We start from the raw sequence: 27,500 nt of genomic DNA on the forward strand, positions 1-27,500 counted from the left end.
AGACTGACCACCCAGACTTCTCTATCACAGCCCCTTTAATATTGCATTAGCTTCTCCAGGCTACATAAATTCAAATCCTTCAAGCGACCACTGAATCCTCTGGATGACAATCTTCATCTTACTGGTCACCAGCTTCCAGATGCTTTGTATCTTAAAATAGGAGCCTGGATCTAGAGGAGAAACTCGATGTCCATCTTGTCCAGTCCCTTTCCTTTACAGAAAAGGAAACTGAGGCTCAGAGGAAGAGATTTACTTGTCCAGGGTCACACAGAGTCAGCGTCAGAGGAACATTAGAGAATGACACTGTTCTCCAAGACCTCAATCTTCAATAACATCCCATAGAACTCCCAGGCCCATCCAAGAGGCAGCCGAGTTGCTATTTTACTGCGAGCTTCCTTATTTAGCATTGGAGATGTTGTTGTTGCCATGGTTACACTCTTGTACCAGTCTGTGAACCTGGGAAAGGTCACACAAGATGGGAAGACAACATGATAACTGGGGTCTGGAGGAGCAGCTCTCAAGTTGGGCTGACCCGCTGCACTTTGGGGAGATTCCTCGGATACCCCTGAGTATGGCTAAGTCAATTAAGATCATTTGGGGGTTTTGTCCTTTCTGGGAAATCTGATTGTTCCGGGCTAGAAATAGAGAATGCTTTTTACCCAGTTTTCTATGAAAAACCTTTAGCCTCTTGGGATTTTAGATGGTACAAAACTGTCATTTATCTTTTAGTTAATCAGCAAATATTTATTAGACACCTACTGTGTACCGTGCACTGGGAGCACATATAACAAAGAATGAAGCAATTGCTACTCAAAAAAATTTATCTTCCAATGGAGGAGATGACAAATCCATGTATAAATATATACAGAATCGATTTAAAGTTGATAAATGCATATATGCACATATGGATACAGACATATATATATATATATATATATATATATATATATATATATATATATATATATATATATATATATATATATATATATATATATATATGGAAAAACTCATTTGAAGTGTTTCTCGATATTCTCTCTGTAAGTGGGACTGCAACAAGGATGACTCATTGTCCCAAATCTCAGCTCAACCCTCTGACAAAGCTGGAGGTTTTTGAATCAGAGACTTTGAACAGGATGGAACCTCAGAAGTCAACCCCCTCATCTTCCAGATGAGGAAACTGAGTCCCAGGAAGGGAGAAATACTTGTAGAAGGTCACCCAGGCAACCGGGAGCAGTGGTGGGATCGGAACCCAAGGCCCCTGACCAAATTCAGCCCTCTTTGCTCCTACACATTGGGTATGTTCCAATCGTGACATGACACGTCAGCTGGGAAAATGAGTGTTGTCCCAGGTCACGCTAGGCGAGTCAGGGTGACCAGGAGGAGGAAGATGGCACTCCTCCTCGCCTAAGTGCTGGTCAGACTAGCTGTCTGAAAGGAAATAAAAGCCAAACCTGTTTCCCTTGAATATTTCGAGTGAAACTTTAGAAAAAAATACTTGAGGTTTGGGAAAGCCCCAAACAGTTGATTATGGCATTTTCTTTCTTTTTTTTAATTGCATTTTTAATGCAAAATATAAACCTTATGTATCAGACACAAAGTCCCCAAGCAAAACCTAAAAAAGGGAGGAGCTGTAAGCCATTTAACTCTTTATTAACCAACCCACAAAAATGTTTGCCTACCTCTGGTGGAATAAAGTGCGCTTGTCACTGTGAAAGGGCATTTTGGAGGGTTTTATATGTGGTCAGTCTAAAGTATGAGTGATCCTGGGATATATAATAGGATCAAAGGTCTAGAGCTGGAAGGGATCGCAGACTAAGCAAACCCCTTCATTCTACAGTTAGGGAAACTGAGGCTAGAAGAAGTAAAATTAGCTACCCAAGCTAGTAATATTTATTACTATTAGTACCTGTCACTTAACCCTGTTTGCCTCAGTTTCCCCAACTGTCCAGTGAGCTGGAGAAGGAAATGGCAAACCACTTCAGTGTCATTGGAGTCACAAATTACTAATAATAAAAGAATGAGATAGCAAGGTCATGCTGCCTTCTTATCCAAATGCCTTCCTTCAGTAAAACCTTTTCAGTTGTCCTTACCAAAATCTTCCATTTTCTCCAAATAACTGAGCTCCCTGAGAAGGAAGGAGACACAAACCCTTGTTTCATGTTGATAAAGACCTTGATAATGGGGATAAGAATTTAGAGCTTTGATTTACTGGATAATCCTCCAGATAGGGCGTCCAAGACTTAACCTCAGGATCTGCTTATTCCAAATTGGGAGCCTGCCCAAGCTAAGGAGAAGGGATCAAGGAGTCAGCATGGAGAAGGGGAGCCATGTCGCAGTCCTAACTAGTCTCAGGCTGTAGAACGTCAGCCCAAAGGGATCCCAGAGGATGCTTAGTCAGTCAATCAACAAGCACTAATTAAAAGCCAACTATTTTCCAAACTACTGGTTTGTTACTGGTCCATCATGTCAGTCCTGTGTGATCCTTTGTGACTCCAATGACACTGAAGTGGTTTGCCATTTCCTTCTCCAGCTCATTGGACAGTTGGGGAAACTGAGGCAAATGGGGTTAAGTGACAAGCTCAGGGTCACACAACTAGCATCTGAGGCCATACTTGACCCCAGAGCTTCGTGACTCCAGGCCTGGAGCTCTCTTCATTCTGTTACTATCTGGCTTCCCTTGTCCAAACCATACCTGAGCAGGAACCCACCCTCTCTCTCCCCTCACCCTAGAACCTCCTTTTCTAGCCAAGACCCAGGAAGTACAATGAAATCCCAGGGTGAGAACAAGCCTGTTGTCTGACGGATTTCACTTTATCCAGTGGCTTTTTGAACTTGATTCTAAACCTGGGACTAGTTGATTGATATGTTTTCTCCTAGTGGAGATATCAGGACTAAAGTGGGGTGTGGTGATTTGGAACAACCCTCCCCGAATTTATTGTTTCTCCACTCCCTGCTTGACAAGCCAGCATCCAGCCTATGTTTGAAGACCTCCAGGGGCAGGAAACTCCCTTTCCCAAGAGAGCCCGACCCTCTTTGGGAGAACTCCAACATCAGGGAGGTGGTTTTTGTCCAACCCAAAGGCGCCTTTGGGCAACTTCCTCCTTTGCTCCCAGTTCTTCCCTTGGGAGCCAAGAAGAACAATCCTTCTCTTAAATGATTACCTCTCAAATATTTGATGTACCAACCAAGTCGTCACCGCTCCGGGCTAACAATAATAATGATGGCTAACCTTTACACACCGACTGTGCCAGGCTCAGTGTTAAGTGCTTCATAATTACATCTCATTTGATCCTTACAACAAGCCTGGAGGTAGGTGCTGCTATTGTCCCCATTAAATGCAGGCAAACAGGGTGAAGTGACTTGCCCAGGATCACACAGTTAGGAACCAGATCTCCAAACACTAGTCAACCTCCCTCTTTTGGACACTGGGTCTCATTAAAAATTGTTTTAACTTTTTAGGCTGCCGCTATTAACATAATTAGTTAATTATTCCTTCCTAGAGTTGGGGAGTTGACTTCTTTTTTTATTAAAGTAATCAAGACATCAAAGAATCATCAGTTTAGGACCAAAAGAGGCCTTGGAGTCTGTTTTTTTTGTTTTGTTTTGTTTTTTGTTTTTTTGTTTTTTTTAATTTGTTTTGCTAAGGCAACCAGAATTAAATGACTTTTCCAGGGTCACATAGGTAGTAAGGGTCAAGTAAGGGTCTGACTCTGAGGCTGGCTCGCTGTCCATTGCTCCACCTACCCCTGAGGTCACCTTTTTTTTTAGAGGATAAAACCGAAGAAATGTCTAATGAAGGATTTGAACCTCTGGCTTCCTCATTGCTCAAAAAGGGACCATCCCTCGTACTATCTGACTACTAGTACCTCAGCAGGCAGTGCTAAGTTGAGAAAAATGGGCCAATGGAGGATCACAGCTCTAGAGCCAGAAGGGGCCAAAGACTGCCTGAAGCTACAGATGTGGAAACTGAGGCTGACTGGCTGGCCTGGGGCCCCACGGACATCAGAAGCTCCGAGGCTGGCTGGGAACCCAAATCCTCAACCCCAGATACAATGCTGCTTCCCTTGGGCCATCCTGGAAATGGAGCTGGCAGGAGTCTCTGAAGCCCCAGGATGGTGGATGATGAGACTTGAGCAAAGACCACTGGCTTTGGCCATTGAGGGATCGTTATGGAGCCTTTTGGGGGAGACATCTCGGACAGGATCAGAAGCCTGCTTGTGGAGGGCTGAAAAAAGGAATAGATAAGACTCTGAATTCTGCATGTGCCTCTTTGAGGAATCTGACAGTGAAGGGGGAGAGAGAGAAAGGAGGAGAGTCCGGGGGACAGTAGAATCAAGCAAAGGCTTTTCTTTGGTTTTAAGGACAGAGAGTATCTGAGCATGATGATGATGATAGTATTTTCTGGTGCTTTAAAGTTTGCAAAGTGCTGCTCGCTGTGTGTACTTTCTCATTTGATCCTCACAGCAGTCCTGGAGATAGAGGCTATTAAGATCCTCATTTTACAAATAAGGAAACTGAGTCAGAGAGTAGTTCTCTTACACAAGATCACACAAGAAGCATCTGAGGTGGGATTTGAAGGCCAGGTCTTCCTAGTTTGTTCACTGTAGCCAATCCCTGGGTGAGAGAAAGAGTGCTAAAAGGGAGTTGGGAAGAGGTGGGAATGAGAGGCTTACACATTGAGGCAACTCTCAGAAAAGAAAGGAAGGAATGAGCTCGAGATCCGCTTAAAGGGTAAGGTGAGGAGAAGAGCTATCACCCCCTCCCCAAGCTGGGGATAAGATAGAGGAGAGGGGCAGAGATATGGAGAGCTTTGGCAACAAGGAGGAGAGAGGCCACAGAAATGAATACTTGTCCATGAACAAGAATCTCTTCTAGAAGATGGAGAACTGTGGGTGCAGAACACAACATACTTTTTAATATAAATAGATAGCGGAATGGATGGATGGATGGATGGATGGATGGAGAGAGAGAGAGAGAGAGAGAGAGAGAGAGAGAGAGAGAGAGAGAGAGAGAGAGAGAGAGAGAGAGAGAGAGATGGGTGGATTTTATTAACCTTTTTAAGTTAACTCTTTCAGGGTTAGAAATGACAGGAATGAGGCCTTGGGGAATATGAGTGATAGAAAAACAAAAATAGCAGTACCAACTCCCTAGAAAAAGAATTCATTCTCCAGACTCTCCAGCCAATGGGCATTCATGCTTTGCTCTAGGATCTTCAGGGAAGGGAAACCCCTCTCTCTTAGACTGAGCCTAAATCTGTGGCTTTTGCCCACTATTCCTTGCTCTGTTTTCTGGAACCAATGGCCTTATATGACATGGACCCAAAGCCCTCATCCAGATACCCTCCACTCAATTCCTGTCTTTCCTAAAATGTGGCTCAAATTTGAACACAGAACAACCACGTCCTTTGTAATGGTTCCTCTCCCATTGAATCATAGTTATCTTGGTACTGTCCTTTCCTCCCCATCAAACAGCAATCTGCATGAGGACAGTAACCTAACAAATTCTGTATCTTTGGGGCTAACTAAGGGCCTTGCATTTAGCAGAGACCAAATAACTATTTGCTAAATAAAACTTAATATCATAGAATGAGAAAGGATTAGTTTGAAACAAAGACCATGTTTTTAATCTAGAAGCACAAGACTACTATTTACAGTATCTCTCTGATTTTTTCAAAAACCCTGTGAGGTAGAGGGTATTCTTATTATCCCTATTTAGAGAAGAAGAAATTGAGGTTCAGCATGATTTGGGGGGAGCACAAGAGGTCACCAGGTCCAAACCCCCTCATTTTGGAGAATAAAAATCTATGGCTCAGAGAGGAGTGAAGGGACTTGCCCAGGAGCACACAGCAGGTTTGATTTGAGTCCAGGCCATTTCACTCACGTGACTTTCACAACCTTTTGTTTGCAGGGACCATGTGAATTTCATTCTCTAGAGCTTTCCACCCCCTCTGGGGTGACTTCCCCTCTAGAGTTTCATTGAATTACAACAATTATCAGGATCTTTTTGGGACAAGGTCACAAACTCCAGAGGAAGGGTCTATCGCACCCAGATGGGATGAGCACAGAGGGGATTGCAGGGAGGGAGCAGGAGCTGCTCCTGGGCCTGGGAGGACGCCCTCTAGATTCCCACGTCAGTCTGAGGCTCCACACTTAAAACCGGACCGAGGAAGATCTGTAAAGATGATTAGAGGCTTAGGAAATAAGACCCACCAGGAAACCTTCAATAAACTGGAATTACTTGTCCCGCGGAGCAGGCCGGGGAATGATTTAATCCCAGGCTGCCTGAGAAGAACAGATGGAGAGCGGCCCCTCGTCGTCATTCAAACATGCTGAGAGACTCGGGCTGGAAATCAGAGGAAAACTCTGACCCCAGATTCTGGGCCACATCAGATAAGTCCCTACTGTGGGTGGGGATGGGGTCTGGACATCTCCTCTTGCTACAGTTAATGGACAATCCATCTGACGACCAGCAGCCCCCTGGCTCTCCTGCCTCAGGCCAAAGGAGACGGCAAAGCAAACTCCCGGGGCCGTGTCCCAGCTTCTCCTGTCAGTGATGGCCACCCACCCTCCTCAGACTTCCCCCAGCCTCAGATTTCTAGCTTCATCCTCAGAGATCATGTGAAAAAAAAAAATTAATCAGCGCCCATAAACCCCCCACCCCTGGGACACAGTGATCTCAGCTAGACCCCAAATCAGTGGGTTTTAAACTTGACTCAACATGTAATCCAAGGGGGAGCATCCTTCTCCCAGCCGGGTTTTCCCAGAATCCTCTGCCCTCTGCACATCCCCTGGGCTCTCCCAAGACTTGATCAGAGTCTCTCTGAAACCACTAGGCCCGGTTTTCTATTCAGAATCAATGTGAGGGGCAGCTCAGTGGCACAGTGGAGCGAGCACCAGCCTTGAATTCAGGAGGACCTGAGTTCAAATCCGACCTCAGACACTTAACACTTCCTGGCTGTGTGACCCTGGGCAAGTCACTGAACCCCAATTGCCTTAACAACAAAAAACAAAAGCAAAAAAACAGAAGTCATGTGAGAAGCACGTTAATCCATCACATAATGAAAGCACAGGAGGAGATATTAATAACAGCCAGCACTTATGTAACATAAAATTTGCAGTTTTACACAATTATTAGCCTGTTCTCATAACAGTCTCAAGAGGAAGGCACTACTAAGGGCTCTGTTGTGGACATGAGGAAACTGAGGCAAACAGATTAAGTGATTTCCCCAGAGTCTCAGCTGTTACTGTCAATCAACAAACATTTATTATGGATGTGCCGGGTACCGTGCTAAGAAATGGAGATACAAAAAAAAAAAAAAAAAAAAAAAAAACCTTACTGTCTAATGAGGAAGATAACAAGCAAATAAATGTGTGCAAACCAACTACATGTGGTCTGAATGAAAGGAGAAAACTAACAGAGGAAAGACTGTGAAAGGAAGAAGGGCTGGGAAGGCTTCCTGAAGGACTTAAGGAAGCCTGAGAGGCCAAGAGACTGAGCAGAGGAGGGAGAGCGTTTCAGAGAGAACGCCCAGAGCTGAGGGTCCCGTGGATACCCCAGGAAGCTGCGCCCCTGGATCCCAAAGTATGTGTCTGGGAGTAATTGTAAGAAGCGGGGAGGGGCCAGGGTTGGAAGAGCTTTAAAACACCAAGCAGAGCCTTCCGGCTTTGCTCCTGGAGGAAATGGGGAGCCACGGGAGTTTATGGAGTAAGGAGGGTGACAGGGTTGGACTTGAACTTTAAGAAAATCACTTGGTGATTGAATGGAAGATGGATGGGAGGCAGGAGAATCTCGAGATTCGCAGCCCCACCCGCAGGCTAATTAGTCCAGGTGTAGGTGATGAGAGTCTGCACCAGGGCAGTGGCAGTGACAGAGAAAGGAGTGTTCAAGAGAGGTTAAAGAGGTGAAAGTGACCAGAGAGGCAGCAGAAGTGAAATTGACAAGAGATTGTAGAGGTAAAACTGAAAAGAGAGGCTGCAGAGGTGAAAGTGACCATAGAAGCTGCAGAAGTGAAATGGATAAGAAGCTATAGAAGTGAAACTGAAGAGGCTGCAGAGATGAAAGTAAACAGAAAGGCTGCAGAGGTGAAAGTGACCAGAGAGGCGGCTGAAGTGAAATTGACAAGAGGTTGTAGAGATAAAATTGAAAAGAGAGGCTGCAGAGGTGAAACCAGAGCAACTGCAGAGGTAAAAAAGATCAGAGAGGTTGCAGAGGTGAAAATGATGAGAGACTCCAGAGGTGAAATTGACAAGAAAGGCTGCAGAGAGGAAAATAACGAGAGACTGCAAAGGTGAAAGTGACAACAAGTTCTACAGGGGTGATATTGACAAGCCTTAGCAACACATTGGATGTGGAAGGTGAAAGATAGTCTCCTAGATGGAACCCTGAGGCACTAGGAGGATGGTGTTGGTCCTTACCGTGATAGGGGAGGGTTTAGACATGTAGAATTTAAGATGTCTACTGTCATCCAGTTCTAGATATCTGAAAGGCAGCAGAGATGTGAGGTTGGAGGTCAGCAGAGAAATGGGGGCAGGAAAGGTAGACTGAGAATCATCAGTCTAAAAGACGGTCATTAAAATCGTGGGAGCTGAAGTGTCTCAGGCAGTTTTTAAATTCAGGTCTTCACTCACAGTGGATTAAAGTAATTAGCCCTAATTCCTCATGTGCATGAGTATTTGTCAAAAGGCAACAATGATATAACAATACATATATTCTCAGAATCCTGGTGTCCAAAGGAACTTTAGAGGCCATTCAGTCCCATCTTCCTCCCTCCCGTCCCATCACAGATGGTGTTTCTTTGGATCCCTTAAACACGTTAACCCAGAATCTGGCCACCTCACACCCCAGGGCTTCCAGGAACTTGGATCAGGTAACGGGCTCAATGTCCCATTGTCTCCTCATTGATTGTCCTGAGAAAGCCTTCATTTCATTCCCCTGGCGCTGTGCACGTTTGTTGTTAAAAGCTGGGTCCTGCCCAACTCCCCATTACCCCATTTGGGGTTTTCCTCACGGAGATAGTGGAGTTGTTCACTATTTCCTTCTCCGGCTCATTTTACTGATGGGGAAACTGAGGCAGACAAGACGCAGTGACTTGCGCAGAGTCACACAGTAAATGTCTCGGGCCAGATTTGAAGTTAATTCTTTCTGACTCCAGACCCAGCCTTCCACCCCTTGTGCCACTTGGGTGCATGGCATGGGACAGTGGTCTCCAAACTTGTGTGATTATGAGCACCCCAAATAGGTGTACCCCAACAGGTGCCTATTCTTTATAAATTATGTACAGCTGCTACTATACTAATATATGTGTTTAAGAAAAAAAGGTCCTTGAGGCAGGGAGACCAATGAGGAGGCTCCTGCAACGGGCCAGGGAGAGTGAATGAGGGCCAGGCCTGGGAGGTGGCAGCAGCTCAGGGGAAGAAGAGGGTGAGTGTGTCAGCATGGAGGCAACATGGCAAGATGTGCCGGCTGCTCCACTGGTGGAATGGAGGAGTGAGGAGTCCCAGAAGGTCGCCAGTGTGATTGATTAAAAGGAAGGCTGTGAAAAGGGAAGAGAACATAAAGAAAAGAGAAAAGGCAGGAGGGAGATCTGGGGTCTCTGCTGCAGCCTTTCCGCACCTGCTCTGTTGTGCTGCCCTCTCCAATCACCTGGGGCCAAGAAGTAGGAGAGAAAGGGAATCGCCCATGTTCTGGAAGAGCTGTCGCTGTGGGTTATAACTCCCCAGAATCTGGGGACCAGAGGCCACTATAAGGGGAAGGAGACTGATAACGGGAACAGAAAAGAAAGGGGGCAATGTGAGGCAGTGTTGGGGAATAAAGGCAAGTAGGCTTGTGTTGGAGAAAATCCCCACAACTGGCTATCCCAGAGAAGATGGGATGTGACTCAGCTTTCTCACCCATGGCTCACTCATCACCGCCTTCACCCCCACCTTGGATGAGGTCCCTGATTGACATGCTAGTTAAATGTTTAACAACCAGCTTCCTCTGGAGGAAGAACAGACCTTGACATACTTTTCTCTCAAATACCAGCATTCTTGATATTTTCTCTGTCTTTTTCTTAAGTCTAAACAATCAACTAAAAACTCCATCAAACCCTCATTTGTACCATTTGCTGATCTCACTCTGAGAGCTTGTATGAGTGGGCTCCAGCAGAGCACCCACCCTGAGATCTGCTTCGTGGGGGGTGTTTCCATATCCCTGCAGTCCCCCACAACACTTCAGTTACAGGACCACCCCACTCTCCAAATGTAGCCTTAAAGTGCTGTGTGTATGCCTGGATTTATGACTCTCTCCATGTAGGGAAGTCCCCCTCCTGAGGGAGATGGGGGGACCTTCTCTGCAGTTTGGACACTGAGAGGTGGTCACAGAGCCGGTAGATATTTCAGATTCAGAGACTAGCTCTCTGGCCACTCTGCTAGATGGCCTGTATTATCTCACTGGAGCTTCGTAAACAGCCATTTTAGGTATTTATAAGATTTTATCTATTTATAAGATTCGTTTGTTTATTCAGCTATTTATAAGATTTTTATCCTATCATCATCCCCATTTCACAGATTAGGAAACTGATCTTAACTTGTCTAGATGTCCCACTGCCACTAAGCACAAGACTGGAATCGGTGCTTTTTGACCCTTAGTTCAGCCCTGAACTCTGCCCACTCTGCTTAGCTGCTTAAGAAACTCCCAAAGAGCACTCAGGAGGAGTCAGAAGGCCCCCTAAGTACATCATTCTTTCCTGACTCCTCCGGAGCCAACTGGGTCATGCTAGCTAATTAATAATAAGCATCAGCAGCTAACACAAGAGGGGGGAACCCAAGAGCCTCAGCTTTGTGCCCTGATCCCGCCCCAGCCCCGATGCTGGGGAACATTCATTCCCCGGGAATTGTCAAGAAGCTGACTTAGAGTGCTGTCGCCCGCCTGCCTGCAAGCCCCACCAATTTAAACCCAAAGCTATTTAAAATTCTCTTTCCAGCAGTGACAGGGAGGCAGCTATTTTGGGCCCCTCTCTGCGTGTCACCGCTGCAGAAGCCAAAAACAGCCTTCATTACCCCATTTCTCCCTGTGGGCCCAAAAGCTCAGAAGCTCGTAAGGAAGAACATTGTGCACCCAGAGGGGCGGGCTGCTATCGTGGAAGGAGCCACTGCCCTCAGAGCCAGGAAAATCCAAGTTTGAATCCCACCTCTGGCACTCCCTGGTCACGTGGCCCTGAAGTTTTAGTCCATTGAGCCACAGTTTGACTCTCCAGTTGGCCAAGGCCAGTCCAACAGTTGGACACCCTCCCCCCCTGGCATCCTGCTCAAAAAAATCTTCAACACACATAGAAAACCCTGTCACTAAAAGTAAGGCCAGGCTGTGTGACCCTGGGCAAGTCACTTAATCCCAATCAGCCAAAAAAAAAGCTAGGTCAGAAAGGAGAAAACATCTAAAATAATAAATGAAGCACTTTGCCAACCTTAAAGCATTACATAAATGCTAGTTGCTATGATTAATCATATTAATAATATTAATACTTAACATGTAATGGCATCACATACATATATATAACATGCATATCGTGCTATATTGAAATCAGTGCTTCTGTATTATATCTGAATGTTAGCTTTTGTTGTTACTATTAGCCAACATTTCCGTGATGCTTTAAGATTCACAAAGTAATTTATGTATCTTATACCATTTGAGCTTCACAATAATACTGGGAAGGAGGTGCTAGTATTATTATTTTACAGATTTGGAAACTGAGGCTGGGATAAGAGAAAAGTTAGTAAATGCTAGTAAATGACATAAGATCATAGGTTTTGAGCTGGCAGGGACCCTTTTGTTGTTCAATCATGCTTGATGCTTCACAATCCCAACTGGGGTTTTCTTGGCAGAGACACTGCAGTGGTGGGTCATTTCCCTCTTCAGCTCATTTTACAGATGAGGAAACTAAGGCAGAGTGAAGTGACTTGTTCAGGGTCACACAGCTAGTAAGGGTCTGAGACCAAATTTTAAGTCAGTTCTTCCATTCCAGGTCCAAGATTCTACCTATGCTGTCTCTTTATCAGGACAATATTTTGCTGATTTTCCCCACCCTATTCAGGAGTGATGGTCCACCTTCATAGGAGGACTCCTATGGACGCCTGCTCCAAAAACTATCAGAAGGGAAAGACACCCATAGGATCATGGTGCTGGAGCTGGAAGGGACCTCAGAGGCCATCTAGAAGAACCCCATTTTACAGATGGGGAAACGGAGGCCCACGAAGACTGGGAATGACTTCCCAATAACACAGGGAATTGAGCGGCAGAAACAGTGGCCTTGGATGGCAGAACCATGAGTCTTTCCTGCTGAACACTGCCATCCTAAGAAGGGCAGGTGAAGAAGGCTCCGGGGTCTCTGTTTTCTGGATATCCACATCCACACCAACCTGGCTGAGAGTAACTGGCCGGATCCAGGAACAAACGACTAACTCTCTCCGTGTCCACTTAAATACAAACTCCACAGGCTCTTGTTCAGCTTCCATCTTATTCCTTCCTCTGCTCTAGCTTTGGGCTGTTCTAGATTAGGAGAGGGAGGCTACCTGGTGCTCCCCACGGAGCCTTAGAAAAATTCCCCAGACATTTTCTTCAATGACTAGAAGGGAGAAAAAGGCATGAGCAGCGTGGGGCCTCTGTGAGAGGCTGGGACGAACCTGGGAGTGCTCCAGCATAAACTGGAGAAGCAGCTTCCATCCAGCACAGGGAGACCTGCCTGGCAAGATGGCCCCTGCCTCGCTGAGCTGCACGGGGCCTTGACTTGGGAGCAGGAAAAGGCTGGGATGGACCTGAGCGCATTATAGACCCAGGGAAGGCAGCCCATCCTAACCCTGGGCAGGAGTGATGTTTGTCCCCAGAGAGCAAGGGCAGCAGGTCTCTCCCTCCCAACCAGGGTGTCGAGGCAGCCAGCCCAAAAGGGATGTGTATGAACTCTTTTTCTCTTATTTCATGAAGAGAGTAGTCCCTGTGAGGGGTAAGAAGCAAGGCTTTACCTACAGAGCTTGAACTCGTGCTAAGGCTTAATTTCTCTAGGAAAAGGAGAAGAGGGAAGGAGTTTAGGGCCAAGAGTGATTGGCTTGGGACTGTTTTATTTATTGTTATTGATATTAATTTGTATTATGATAAGCTAAGCCAGGGAGAAAAACCAAGTCAACAAGCATATATCAATCAATCAATGAATACTAAGTACCTACTGTGTGCAAGGCACTGTGCCAAGGATATAAAGAAAGGCCCAAAAAAAACCTAGTTCTTTCCCTCAAGGAGCTCACAGGTTAATGGAACAAATAAGGAGGAGGAAGATTTTTAGGATGAGCAATGAAGGCCCATGATCCTAGAACAAGCTTCAGAGTCCATGGAGGCCTTTGGAGGTTAATGGAAATTCACAGCATCATAGAGCCAGAGCTGGAAGGATCTCAGAACTCTTCTCGCTCAAACTTCTTCCTACATCTGAGGAAACTTGAGTCCAGAAAAGTTAGGTGATTTTATCCAAAGTCACTTAAGAGGGAGCAGGAGTGGGATTTGAATCCAGGCCCTCTGACTTTCAAGGTTGGGCTCATCCTACTGTGTCACAATTTGTGGGCCATGTCTCCTCACCCTAGGGCTGACCCTACCAATCAGTCCCTACTTCCCCCACAATGCCCATCCCCAGATATCTACCTTTCTCCCCATGCTGCCACGCACTTCATCATTTCAGTCACTTCATCTGGCTCGCTGTCTCTTCAAGGCTGGCCAGCCTCCTCAGAAGCCCTTGGCAGTCCCAAGGGCCCCAAGAGGGAAAAAAATGCATCTTTCTCTGCTAAGCTGTAGATTCTGGAGATGGCAAATTCAAGGGAGTTTTTGGAAGACGTTGTCTGCGAGACAAAGAAATCCTGGAGACTGCGAGGGTGGTACAGGGAGTGAGAAGCTGTCTTCCTTTTGAATGAGTCAGGAGGATACAGAATGCACTGATTGTTTTGTTCCTGGGGACAGTAGGTGACAAAGACGCAGCATTGTGTTCATTTCTAGACTGGCTCTGCCATTATTCGCTAGCTTTGGGGTCTTAGGTGAGCTGGTTAACCCTTCTCTTTCCTCCCCTTCCAAAGAAAGCGGCTTTGTGCTTCTTAGCTCACACTGTGGTCTGGAGGCTGGTATCAGCTAATGGATAGGAAGGAGCTTTGTAAACAGTGAAAGGGACTATACAAACTGGAAGGTGTCATTACACCCACTGCTTCTGGCTTTTCAAAACCGCCCTTGCCAGAGCTGATTTAAAAAATAAAAGAAAATGGCAGAGGCTGGAGATGGGCATCTGTAGAGGATTTTAAAGCTTTCACAATAATTTCTTTAAATTGTTAAGGAGTTAAGATTAATGCTGTCACGCTGGTCAAATGCAAAATCACATTGAATTGCAAAAAATAATGTTTATAAGACACTTTAAGGTTTGCCAAACATGCTACATATAAGGCAACTTCTTTAACTCTTACACCAATCCTATGATGTAAGCTCTATTTTTAACCCCAGATGGGGAAACTGAAGTAGGCAGAAATTGAGTGACCTGTCTGGGTTGCCCGACTATAAAGTACTTGAGGAAGGATCTGAACTCAAGGCTTTCTGACTCTAGGTCAGGTGCTCTATATATTGTTTTTCCTGACTTCCTGACTTTAGCCACCTATCTCTGTACAAAATGCAATCAATGGTACCTCACTGAACATGATCTCATAGAAGCCTAGAGTTCAAAGGCATCTGATCCTGATCAAGAGTAGCCACTACTACATGCCCTACAAGTAGCCATTCATCTTCTTCTTGAAGACCTCCAGTGATGGGGAACTCATTCCCTAGGCAGCCCTGGGAAGTTTCTTTAAATGGAGCCTCAATGTCCCATGAGATAGTTTATATAGTGATTTACTGAAACCTAAATTCTATAACTCTAGTAATTCTTTTGATCTCTTTGTCTACTAAGAAGGAAGGAAGGGAAGGAGGGAGGGAGGGAGGGAGGGAGGGAGGAAGGAAGGAAGGAAGGAAGGAAGGAAGGAAGGAAGGAAGGAAGGAAGGAAGGAAGGAAGGAAGGAAGGAAGGAAGGAAGGAAGGAAGGAAGGAAGGAAGAAGAAAGAAAGAAAGAAAAAAGAAAGAAAGAAAGAAAGAAAGAAAGAAAGAAAGAAAGAAAGAAAGAAAGAAAGAAAGAAAGAAAGAAAGAAAGAAAGAAAGAAAGAAAGAAAGAGAGAAAGAAGGAAGGAAGGAAAAGAAGGAAGGAAGGAAGGAAGGAAGGGAAGGAGGGAGGGAGGGGAGGGAAGGAGGGAGAGAGGGAAAACTGTCATGGATGAGCCTATACTAGCTTTTGTTTGTCACCCCTTTTTTTCTAAATATTCACAGACCATCCCTTTAATACCTCCTTAATTTTTGCCAAGAATTCAAGCCACACTCAGTGTTCTATAAGTAAGAAGTTCCATCTTTTTTCCTGAAAGCTTGACTTTATTCAGTCCCATTACATTTCCCTAAGTTGCCAATATCATTCAAAGGCGCTCCAGAAATCATCTGGATTTTGGATTAAAATTTCTCCAGACCTGGTAGCTAGAACTCATTGGCCACCACTTCCAGTTGTGTGTTCACTTCTACTAGAATGTAAGTACTTTAAGGGAAAGGACCAACTTTGTTTTTCTATTTCTAGCATGGTGCTTGCCACACCATAAGCCTTTCATGAATGAAGGGGGTCTCCATCCATTGGAGTATTTAGATTATTTGTGCCCACTCACTATGAAAAAAAATTGGTGAGGTGAGGAGGGCTGAAACATTTTAAAACAAGTTTGAGAGAATAAGCTTTAAAAGGCTGTACTTGTTGAGACTTGCATGGCACCCTGCTTTATGCTCAGTAATAGCCTCTCGGGGGAAATGTGAAATTCCTGGTAGAGAAACCAAGGTTGGTAAGTTTTCCAGAAAGCTTTGCTCATTTTGGTGCTTTCCATCCTTGGAAAAATGCTAGAGCAAAAGCAGTGATTATGTCCCTTAGCTTTGGAACAAATTGTTGTGGCAGTCAAGGCCTCCATTAGTGATGGCCAGCTAAAACCTCCATTAGTGATGGTCAGTTGAGCCATGCCAGCACAATAGACAAACTAGACTTGCAGAGTTGTCAGGCTGAAAGGGTTGTTTCTCATCTGTTTGACTCTAATTCCAAAGTTAAAAAAAATTAAGGAACAAGGGAAGGAAGGAGGACAGAGAGAAAAAAAGGAAAGAAACAAGAAAGGAGAAAAGAAGAGAGAAAAAGAGAAACAAAGAAGGGAGAGATGGAAGGAGGGAGGGAGGGAGAAAAGAAAGAAGGGGAGGAAAGAAAGAAGGGAGGGAGGAAAGAAAGAAGGGAGGGAGGAAAGGAGGGGCTAGAAAGGAAAAGAAAAGAAAAGAGAGAAAGAAAAAAGAAAAGAGAGAGAAAAGGAAGAAAGGAAAGAAGGACATTTGTTTCCCTCTTAAAAAAAAATCTTTGTTCAACTTTTCTTTAGCTCTTCTCCAGTTTCACATGTCCTTCTTGCGCCTTCCTTCCCTTCTTCTCTTTTCCTCAGTTTTTCCTCCTCTCCCTTGTCATCCATTGGTCCAGCTTTTCTCTAACCTTTGAGAATTGAGCTCTCCCCAAGCATGGAAAAAGGTCAGGAGATATTTGGGCAAACAAGCCCCTTGAGGTTTAAAGACTTTGAACCAGGACAGATCTGTTGGCGAGCTCAGTGGTCACAGGACTGATATTCAAAGAACAAAACAGCTATTTTTAATGCCTCCTTCCTGGTGACCTGGTGTTCGGTTTTTGAGCCCCCTTGAGAAAGATTACCCTGACCACAACTTGGCATCTCAGTGGCCTTCTGTGCCATTCCAGTGGGCAGTGAAACTTGAGGGCCAACATGGGGGAGGGGTGGCTCATGCACGATAACACATTTAGTGATGGACAAGAGCAGCTGAGAGATCCCTGTGTCCTATACAGATGGCAACAGAGGGGATTGGGGGGTACTTTGAGGTTCTCTCTGCCTCTGAGACTCCATAAGTGGCTTCAGCAGGACGTGGGAGCAGTATGGAGGACAAACTTTGCACTTTGTAGGTGCTTTTCATGAGTTTCTTTGTATATGCTGGCTGGCCTTGATGGCTCCTGGACTCTCCATCTTCCATGGGATCATGGAGCACCGTAGAGAATCTCATTCTTTGTCTGGGTGCTTCATTGAGTCTAAGCAGCTCTCACTGTTCATGCATAGCTTCTCCTCTGGACCCAGAAACTCATATTCAGTAAGCCACACGCCAGCTCGCTAATGGATAGAGGGATCACTCCACACTCCCCCATCCCTCTTCAAGGGTCACTAAAACATCAGCCTCAGCTCACCGCTTATGTCTTGCCTTTCTAGTGTTTATGTTGCCTTGTGTTTGTGAAGTATCTCTCATCCTGAGAAAAGTCTTGGTACTTTCTTATATCAACAACATATTCTTCTATCAGGCTTCTGGTGACTCTCCTTTTCCTATTAGTTAGAAACTCTAATATGTCAACCCTAAAGAGTAAGGACTCCCATTTCTGTGTCTGTAGAGGATCATGGGCCCAGATCTTAGAAGGAAACTCAAGTGCCAACCAGTCCAACCCATCCATTTTGCAGATGAGAACATGGAGGCTCAGAGAGAGATCCTAGATTTAGAGCTAATAGGGACTTTACAGAGATGGAATTAATCAGGATCCCAGATTTAGAACCAAAAGCAAACTCTGGGATTCCTGAGTCTAGAGATCTTTAGCATCACTTATGTCCAAAACCTTTGGCTGCTCTGGTGAAGCCTGTGGATCCTTTCTCCTGGTAAGATCTTGAAATGCATAAAATAAAAATCTCAGGATCACAAACACAGTTATATTGAAATGGTTATCAAAAAGTTTAAATTGACTGGACAAAAATCAATCATTACTTATTAAATCAAGGGTCACTGATTTAGTCCAAAGCTTCAAAGAAAGAGATGCAAGGAGGAATGATTTATCTAAAGTCATACACACAGCAAGCATCAGAGGCAAGATCCAACTTCATATGCAGGGCTCTTTCCATTTAACCACATTTCCCCTTCAATCTTTAAGCTAATGTATTTATAAAGGGATAGCCTTAAACCAAAGTTCACAGATAAAATATAAAGCTCACTAAGGGTGAGACTCACTGTGACAGAGATCTGTGAAGAAGTTTTTAAGTCCTTGGCTGCCATCATAGTCTCCATCTTCCTTTAGATTGTTGACTTAGAGCATGATTTATATATACATATATATATATATATATATACTCATAAACATACACACATATATATATACATATATACTCATGTGTATGTAAACAAACAATAGTTGAAATATTTTTATTGTCATGATTATTAAATTAAAATCCTAGGTTCATAAATCTAGGGTTGGAAGAAACCTCATAGGCCACCTAGTAAATTATTTTTTTAAGTTTATTTATATCTTTTGTCTTGATATCATTTAATTCTCTCCATGTATCCAATCCTCTTTCCCCAAAAAAAGTTTAAAGGAAAAATGAGGAAAAAATCATTACAACTGATCTATGCATTTAAAAATATGTAAACATATGTGATGTTTTACATCCTTGGACTTTCTACCTCTGCTGAGGAGTGGGGAAGGGGAGAAGGGATCTCACACCTCTTCCTCAGAACCAGGCTTGTTCTTTATAACTTAGCAGTATTCACTTTCAGTTTTTTATGACAATTGTTCATTGTTGTAATCATTGTATATATCATTTTCTTGTATCTGCTTACTTTTCTCTGCACCAGTTCATGTAAATCTTTCCATGTTTCTCTGAATCCATCATTACTGCCATTTCTTACAACACAGTAGTGTTCCCCAACATCCACACACACAATGTGTCTCACTGTTCCCCAGGTGATGCTCATCCCCTTTCCTGTCTAGGTCTTTGGTGCTACCAAAAATGGTGCCAGGAATTCTTGAGTAGATCCCTTCTTTTTACCAATAAGGATGGGCTAAGACCCAGAGGATGAAGTAATTTACCCTTAGTCCCACAAGGAGTCGTCAGTAGAGGCAAGATTCAGATCCCCCCAATCTTTGACTCCAATGCTCTCTTTCTCCTGCCCCAGACTACTAGTTCTGTTTCTTTTTTTTTATTCTGCTTAGAGCTATGCATTTTAATTCAAAGGCTCCCATGTTCTGGCCTGGAATAACATGAGCATTTTATAAAGTTTTCAATCCATTCCAAATGATACAGTGGAAAGAGCAGAGGCTCAAATATCTAGTTAGAAGGGATCTCAAAATCCATCTATTAACCAATCTGATGTCACAATACAGGAAACTGAGGCTTGGCAATCCAAGAGTATTAAAGCTGGAATTCAAACCCAGGTCCTGACTCTTTCCTCATGGGGTCATGTAGAATACTAATTTCCTTGTATTTTCTGAATTTCTTTTGAAAATCAGTTTCCACACTGTTTAGGGAACTGGATTAAAACTTTACAAAATGCATGTAAATTACTAGAACAGCCAGTGGATAATGGATTAAGAATGGAGATGGAAGGTCTTAAACAAGGAACAACAGTTTAAGAACAAAGTCCTTGAGATGAGTAGTGTTGGGCTTATCACCATTCTAAAGATGAGGAAATCATCTGAAATTAATGGAAGGATCTACTCAGTGTCAGAGTTTTGGGCAGGACCAACCCTAGGACTTCCTGTCTCCAGGTCTACTCTTCCTCCTCCCCCTCGCCCACATCATTGATAAGAAGAAAGTCTTATTGTCCCCATCAAAGGAGATGATTCCATTATCTTATTTGAAGGACATTTTGCCCTCCTTGGTTTTCCTAGAACTGCTGCTGTTTTCCTGTTGTAACTAAGATAAATGTAAATTCATTGTAGTCTACAACATCCTTCTCCAAGTGCATGATTGTGATCTTAGGATAAAATTCTCCTGGTGACACAACAAAGACCTTTTCTATTATCACAGTATCTATCATCATTTAATTCAGTTCTGTTAAATTCTTGTTAAAGAATTCATTAAGTGCTTTGTCTAGGTAGGGCCCTAAGCAAGACTGAAGGATACAACGGCATTAATTGATTGAGCCATCATCGGGCATTAATTAAGTTCCAGGCGGGTGCTAACTGCTGAGAAAGAGAAGACAAGACAAAAACTCGTGGAGATCACATGCTAAGGGGAAGACCACAGATAGCTGCACCCATCAGTACAGTAACCCTGGAGGGGAAGGTATTAGCAATGCAAGGACCTTGTCAGAACTCCTGAAGGATGTGGGATTTGCGAGGTCTTGAAGGAATTTGAAGAGGCAAATGTGAAGAGGAGACCCCCAAGCACTGGGGTCTGTCAATGCAAAGGCATGGAGATAGGAAACAGAGGGCTGTATGTAGGAAGAGCAGGAGGACATGTGACAGAACCACAGACTATATGGATAAGAGTAAAGTATAAAAAGGCTGGAAAAGAAGGTTATTAAGAGCATTGAAGGACAAAGAGAGAAATTAGCTGGAGTTTCTTGAAGGGGAAGAGGTGACAGAGATCCTGACATTCTGCTGGAGAGCTCCAAAGTCCACTTAGCTTATATATATTTATACACACACACACACACACACACACACACACACACACACACACTACATATATATATATATATATATATATATATATATAGACATATTACATATATTTATCTATTATATATTTATATACATATTGCATATATTTATATATATTACATATATTTATTATATATTTGTCTATACATATTACATCTATTTATCTATTATTTATATTTACATATATTTATCTATTATATATTTATATATACATATTACACATATTTATCTATTATGCATTTATATATACATATTATATATTTATATATTACATATATTTATATATATTTGTCCATACATATTACATATATTTATCTATTATTTATTTATATTTACATATATTTATCTATTATCTATTTATATATACACATTACATATATTTATATATTGCTATATATATTATAAATAATACAAGGCAATTGGAAGACATTAGTAAGATGGCACTGTAGTTAAAGCAGCTGAGTTCAAATCTACTTTCAGGTACTTCCTGTGTGACCCTGGACAAGTCACTTAGTCTGTTTAACTCAATGGCCTCACCTGTAAATAACATGTGCCTCCCAGAGTTGTGAGCATCAAAACATCCTATTTGTAAAGCGCCAAGCACAGTGTCTGGCACACAGTAAGTGCCATGTATATGTTAGCTATTATTAAGGAGAGAACATAAAAATTAGGAATATCAGGGAGTGTTTCCTAGAGAAACATTAAGTTGCACCTAAGCTAAACCTTGAAGGAAGCTAAGGATATTGAGAAGGGAGGCCATGGCTTAAGTGAAAACCTAAAGGGGAGCAATTGACTGTCAGCATCTACTAGTCTGGTTTGGATGGAATATAGACATATATGTGGATTTGTACACACATATACATTTATATATATATACATATATATTGATTGATGTAAATATACATCGGTAGGTATATGTGTATATATACATATATATGATACAGGTATATTAGGGATATGGACACGTGGAAGAGAATAATGTGGAATAAGACTGAAAAGGAGGTTGGAGCCAAATTATGGAAAGACTTTAGGCCAATTTTGTTACAGAAGCAGTAGGGAATTATGGGATATTTTTGAGCAGGGAAGTTGCATGGCCAATCCTGTTCCTTAGAAATTAATCAATAAATTTAAGTACCTAAAATGTGTTAAGTGGTGGGACACAGATCCAAAGAATTGGCAGGTAATGAAAGGGTTGATAGCAAACCAAAAGAGAATACTGAAACCTACACACACAGCACTGGCCCGCTTTCCTAGCTGGTACCACAACTATCTTTATTCTCTTCCACAAAGACACTGGGGACACAAGTCATGATTCCTTTGGCACAAAGGGGTGGAACTTGCAGGTTAGAGGTAGCACTCAGGGGCGAATTCTCCAGCAGCAGACAAGTAAGGTCTGGCTAACTTGTAGAAGGTTAGTCATTCCCAATTGAAAGACGATCGTGGGAGGAGGAAAAGAAAGGATAGAGGGAGAAGATGAGGAAGCATTCCAAAAAACCATTAAGACATCTTTTGGCACAGCTTCATCCAAAAAATGTTGGCTGCCTGTGGGAGACCTCCCAGTATCTGTGGGGTGAGTAAGCCGGTGATTGCCCATCTTGAAACTGACATGGACAAACGCCAAGGTCGGGAGCAGAATGACTTCCCTGGTGACCAATGGTGAAGTGGATGGGGGGGAGATTATCAAAATATTGCTCTTGAGCTGGAAGGGACCTAGCCCAATCTGTTCATTTTACAAATGGGTAAACTGAGTCCTAGCCACCTGAAGTAACATATAATTCTAGAGCTAGGAGGACTCAAGAAGTCATGTAATCTAATTTTCTCATTTGGTCAAGAAGGAAACCAAAGGCCAGAGAGATTAAGTAACATAAGAATCAAAGAGCTAGACATCTGGGTCCATCTGCTCCAATCTTCTCATTTACCCATGAGGAAACTGAGGTCCAGGGAGGTTAACTTTCCCATTCATTGGCAGTAAGTACTGTTTGCTGTGATAAATGTTAGCAGCACCTGCCAGCCTGAGCCAGCAGGACCCTAGGTGTCTGTTGGGCCAAAGATGGAAAGTCCCAATTTGCCATTCTAAATGTTTCCTCCATCACCTTCCACCACTACGATGGTTCTCACGAGTAAGATGGAATCTTTCCCGAAATCAGTCAACAATTAAGTACCTGCCAAGGACCAGGCACTGTGCTAGGCGCTGGGATGGCAAAGGCAAAAATGAAATAGTCCTGCCCTCATGGAGCTTCCATTCCATGTGGTGTGTAGAAGATGGATTGGAGTGAAAAGGGCCGCAAACCATTTAGAAGACAAGAAGTGACAAAGGCTCCTAGCAGGGGAGTGAACAGAAAAGCACCCAAATGTTCCTCATTTAGGAATTATTTTAACCTGAATCAAATAATATTATGGCTTTATAGTACAATTTGAAGACTGAGCATGTGATTCTCCCTCTGTTCTATTATTATTTCTAGTCTAAAAAGCCACTTGCATCTGGGCAGATTTGGGAACCACTGGGAGGGCCCAAGTCCACCAGAACAAGGCAGAAAGCCCTGGACTAAACTATTTACTACTCTGTCCTATAGAACCAGCCAACCATCTCCGAGGATTGAGAATAATGATTAGGTCCACATATCATGAATATTTCCTCTTTATTATTGTTGAGTGGTTTCAATCATATCTGCCTCTTCATGACCCCATTTTGAATTTTCTTGGCAAAGATACTGGAGTGTGGTTTGCCATTTCATTCTGCAGATGAGGAAACTGAGCCAGACAAGGTTAAGTGACTTGGCAACAGTCACACAGCTAGTATTCGTCTAAGGCCAGATTTGAACTCATTAAGTTATCCCAGTGCTCTATCCACAATGCCATCTACCTGCCCTTGAGAAATTTCATGGTATGGAATGATACCCCTTCCTAAAACTCTACCCATTCACCTTCACAAAAGGAGGTCTAGTAGCAAGGCAGAGAAAATTCAGGGTTCTTCCATTCCCAACTAAAATAAATTGGATTCAACCAAAAGAAAAATGTTCTTGGGAAATTAATACACTTTTGTATGTTAATGTGGAATCTTGGCAGAGTCCTAGTTAGCCTAGAGGAAAGATGACTCAGAGGGAACATGATAACTGGCTTTAAGTTTTTGGAAAGCCATGAAAAAGGGATCAGCTTTGTTTTGCCTGACTCCAGAGGGTAGAAGTAGGAGTGATGAGGAGAAATTGAAAAGAGGTGAATTCCGTCTTAACTGCCCCCCCCAAAAAAGTGATGAGCGTGGCAGCTGCCCTGAGAGAGGTGGCCAGTTCCCCTTTCTTGGAGATCAGGTCTGAGCAGCCATTGGTTTGGGACAATAGAGTGGGGATTCTCTCCGGCTCTGTATGAGTTGAACCAGATGGTCACTGAGGTCACTTCCATTTCTGATGTTCTGGGATTCCTTCTGTCCACTCAGCAGCTTCAACTCTTTTATCCTCTGGCATGGATCCGGGGCGGACATTCGTGACTTTCGAAATTTTTACTCAAGGGGAATTTCTGCTTGTTTTGCTGATGACTTATTTTCCTATGTGTCAAGGGTCATGAAAGGTTCCGAGGGGCTTTGAAAAATTCAAAAACAAAATTCATAAAAAGGAAGAAAAGGAAAGAAAACAGTTTCACCTGCATATCTCTGGCCTCTAGGGAAGCTGCTGTGCTCAGGTTGGGTCAAGTCAGCAGGGCCTTTGGAGTGTCCTGACCTCTCATCTGGAAGAGTTAATCCATTGAGGACAATGTTGAGCCAAGAAGAAACTGGGAACCCTCTAAGAAAAAGATATAGGACTAAGGATCATAGACTCAGAAGTGGAAGGCTAACAAGTGCAGCCCCCTCATTTTATAGATAAGGAAATTGAGGCTTGAAAAAGCTAAAGTACTTATCCGGCAAGCAATGTTTGAGGCAGGAAGTCCCTTCTTCTGGGGTTACACAACTTTATCCTGTGAGTCATCAGCTGCAAAACTGACCATGAATCTCCTAAACCTAAAGGCAAAGGCAACTAAGGGACAGTCCATGGGTTTGGTGGTAGCAAATGAGAGAGAAGGGAAAGTCTACAATAATACCCAGATTCTAAGCAGGACTTGATAGCTGAGTAAATGTTGGCCCACTGGAGAGAAAAAGAGGAGTTAAGGAGGAGAAATTATTAGAGAAAGATAACTTTGACTCTTAGGATTTATGTCACATGTGACCCTTCCATAAATCCAGTCTACTTTCCTAATTTTAATCCACTGTTGAATCCCTTGTAATTATACAGGGCAAAAGTCCCAAAGCTCATATTTTAGACTTAAAACAACCATGTTATGTAAGGAAGGCAGGTATCATTTTCTCCATTTGACAAATGAGAAAATCAAGGCTCCCAGCTGTTGGATCACCTGCTTAAAGTCACAGGGCCAGCAAGTGGTAGAGCTGATCTTTTGCCACCAGCCTGGGATTCTCCCACTCCATGGTTCTGACTCCCAAGGGCAGTCTCTCAGCTTCCTCTCTGACTAAGTTTGATGCTCTAAAGTGTTTTTGTATGACAACAAAAAGCAATGCAGCCAAAATAAAAAGAAAATAAACAGATATGAGAAAAACCACTTCTTATATTTCTGATAGAAATTTGATATCCAAAAATTTGTAATGAATTGACATTAATTTTTTAAGTGTGGGATCCATTTTTCAACAGATAAGCGTTCAAGTAAGAAATAAGTTATTTTTTTAAATAGTTTGAACAAATAAGCAGGAAAAATATAAATGAAAATTCTGAGAAAACTCTGCTTCATCAACAATCATTTAAAATATTAAACGTTCTCTCTTTTTTAGAGGCAATTGAGGCTAAATGACTTGCCCAGATTTACACAACTAGCAAGTATTTGAGGCCAGATTTGCCTTCAGGTCCTCCTGCCTCTAATGTCCTTGTTCTATCCATTGCACCACCTAGTTACCCAAATATTAAATAAATATTTTATATAGTGAAACTGTGAGATAGTAATATTGTCGCATTGTAGATAGATCAATGCCATCTTTTTTTTGGAAAGCAATCTTAAATATGTATTTTAATCTATAAGGCCCTTTGATCCAGTGATTTATCTGCTGTGCCAATATGATCAAGGTGCTATTTATAGGGACAAAATTAAAGACTTAGCTTTATAAAAATATTCTTAGTATGCATTGCTTGTCTTACCAAAAAAATAAAAATAAAAAATAAAACTAATCCATGTTTCTGAAACTTGGGGAATAACTGAATTATAGTATATAGAATGGATTTATTCTCTAAAAATTGACAAATATGTTAGCTAACAAAAAGCAACAAGATTTATATAAAATAATGCAAAGTAAGGAAAGCAGAGTATGTACAACTACAACCACACTATGGCTGTGGGGGGAAAATAATAATATAGTACCAATAGTTGAGGGTACAAAATGCCCAGAAGAAAAAATCTAGAAGAATGTCTCTGTTCAAGTTCTTAAACTTAATATATGCTTTTCATTTTTTAAAAAAAGTTTTTTTATTTTATGTATTTTTTATCTTGCTTATCATTTTAAATGTTTTTATGATGATAACAGTTTAGAATAAATTATGTTTTCAGTATTGGTATATGTATGATAAATCTCATGTGATTGATATGTCTATTATATGACATAGATATGTTAGCAATTTATTATTTCAGTATCATATGATACAAGTAGATCACATAGCATGTGTTTGCTAGTATATGTATATGTCCATATATATGCCGGTATCATTATTGCCTGGGGCAGTTCAGAGGTGCGCTGGAGTCAGGAAAACTCATCTTCCTGCATTCAAATCTGGCCTGCGACACTTACAAGCTGTGTCACCCTGGGCAAGTCACTTAAGTCTGTCTGCCTCATTTTCCTTACCTATCAAATGAGCTAGAGAAGGAGATGGAAAAGCATTCCAATATCTTTGTCAAGAAAACCCCAGATGGAGTCACAAAGAATAAGACATGATTGAAAAATGACTGAACAACACTTTTATTGCCAAGAAAAAAGCAGGAAGGCACCCCGTATGTTGAGTGGTCCCCTAATGATGAAGTTATAACAGAACATGACGAGAGTGGACAGACATGGATGAATGACAATTTGCATTATTGGAGGGAACTTCCAAATTGATGAGATGCACTGAATATTTGGGTATTTCTCTTTCAACAGGGTGACAAGGTTGCCATAAAAGTGCATGTGACAATATATTCCCATCCCTTCAAGAGGTATTCTCATTGTTTCCTTCCCATGAGTGTCTGTCATTCCCTTCATGAATGCTGAGGATCTGGATGTCTGGGTCCACCTGGAAGCATCTGGGTCCAGTTAGCAGCAGGTCAAGACTGTCTTGAATAAGCCCTGCTTTTTTTCTGTTTTGCATCCTAGGATGAAGAATAGGCTGTGGTACTTTGAATTTGGCACAACAGAAACCTTTGCTTCCACCTGCAAGAAGCTGCAAACCTTCATAGAAGTGGAGGTGAGTCTGGCAATTGCCCATCGGGAACTAGAAAGCATTTTAGGTTGGACATTGAGTCCATCCCCTCTCCAACAAAGGCAAGTGGTTTCCTAACTCCAAATCCAACACGCTATTTGCTCTTCCTTTCTGACTCTGGAGAAAGCTGAGACTTGCCTGTTTTCATCTCCTTTTAGTTCTCTACAAAATAGAAATAACAAGGCCCATAGCACCCACCTCACAGGAACGTGGCTGAACCTCAGCTGCCGCTTCCTTGCCCTCCAGATCACCCTCCATCTATTGGGTATCTTCCTAGGCAATCTAAGCGTGTGTGTTGTCTCTCCTGGCTAGACGGTAAAGTCCTCGGGCAAGTCGAGGTTTCGCTTGGCACCTGACACACAGGAGTCAATCGATACTTGTTGATTGATTGATTGGGTGTTATAAAATCAAATGAGATCATTATATAAAGCACCTCATAAGCTTTGAAACACTAACTA

At 42.7% G+C, this 27,500-nt stretch overlaps 1 protein-coding gene and 1 long non-coding RNA gene across 2 annotated transcripts in view; one reads left to right on the forward strand and one right to left on the reverse strand.

Annotated features, from left to right (window-relative positions):
- Nucleotides 1-13,797, reverse strand: part of LOC141540334 (uncharacterized) — an 18,238-nt gene extending 4,441 nt beyond the window's left edge. The window contains exon 1 of the long non-coding RNA XR_012481527.1: nucleotides 13,663-13,797. This is a non-coding gene — a long non-coding RNA (uncharacterized LOC141540334). The remainder of the gene's footprint in view (nucleotides 1-13,662) is intronic.
- The window catches only part of DGKG (diacylglycerol kinase gamma), a 213,458-nt gene that overhangs the window by 132,040 nt on the left and 53,918 nt on the right, over nucleotides 1-27,500 (forward strand). The window contains exon 35 of the mRNA XM_074264238.1: nucleotides 26,937-27,027. Coding sequence (XP_074120339.1) covers nucleotides 26,937-27,027 — 91 coding nt within the window. The remainder of the gene's footprint in view (nucleotides 1-26,936; nucleotides 27,028-27,500) is intronic.

The sequence above is a fragment of the Sminthopsis crassicaudata genome, chromosome 4, assembly GCF_048593235.1.
Source record: "Sminthopsis crassicaudata isolate SCR6 chromosome 4, ASM4859323v1, whole genome shotgun sequence".
In the NCBI taxonomy this organism is placed as follows: domain Eukaryota; kingdom Metazoa; phylum Chordata; class Mammalia; order Dasyuromorphia; family Dasyuridae; genus Sminthopsis; species Sminthopsis crassicaudata.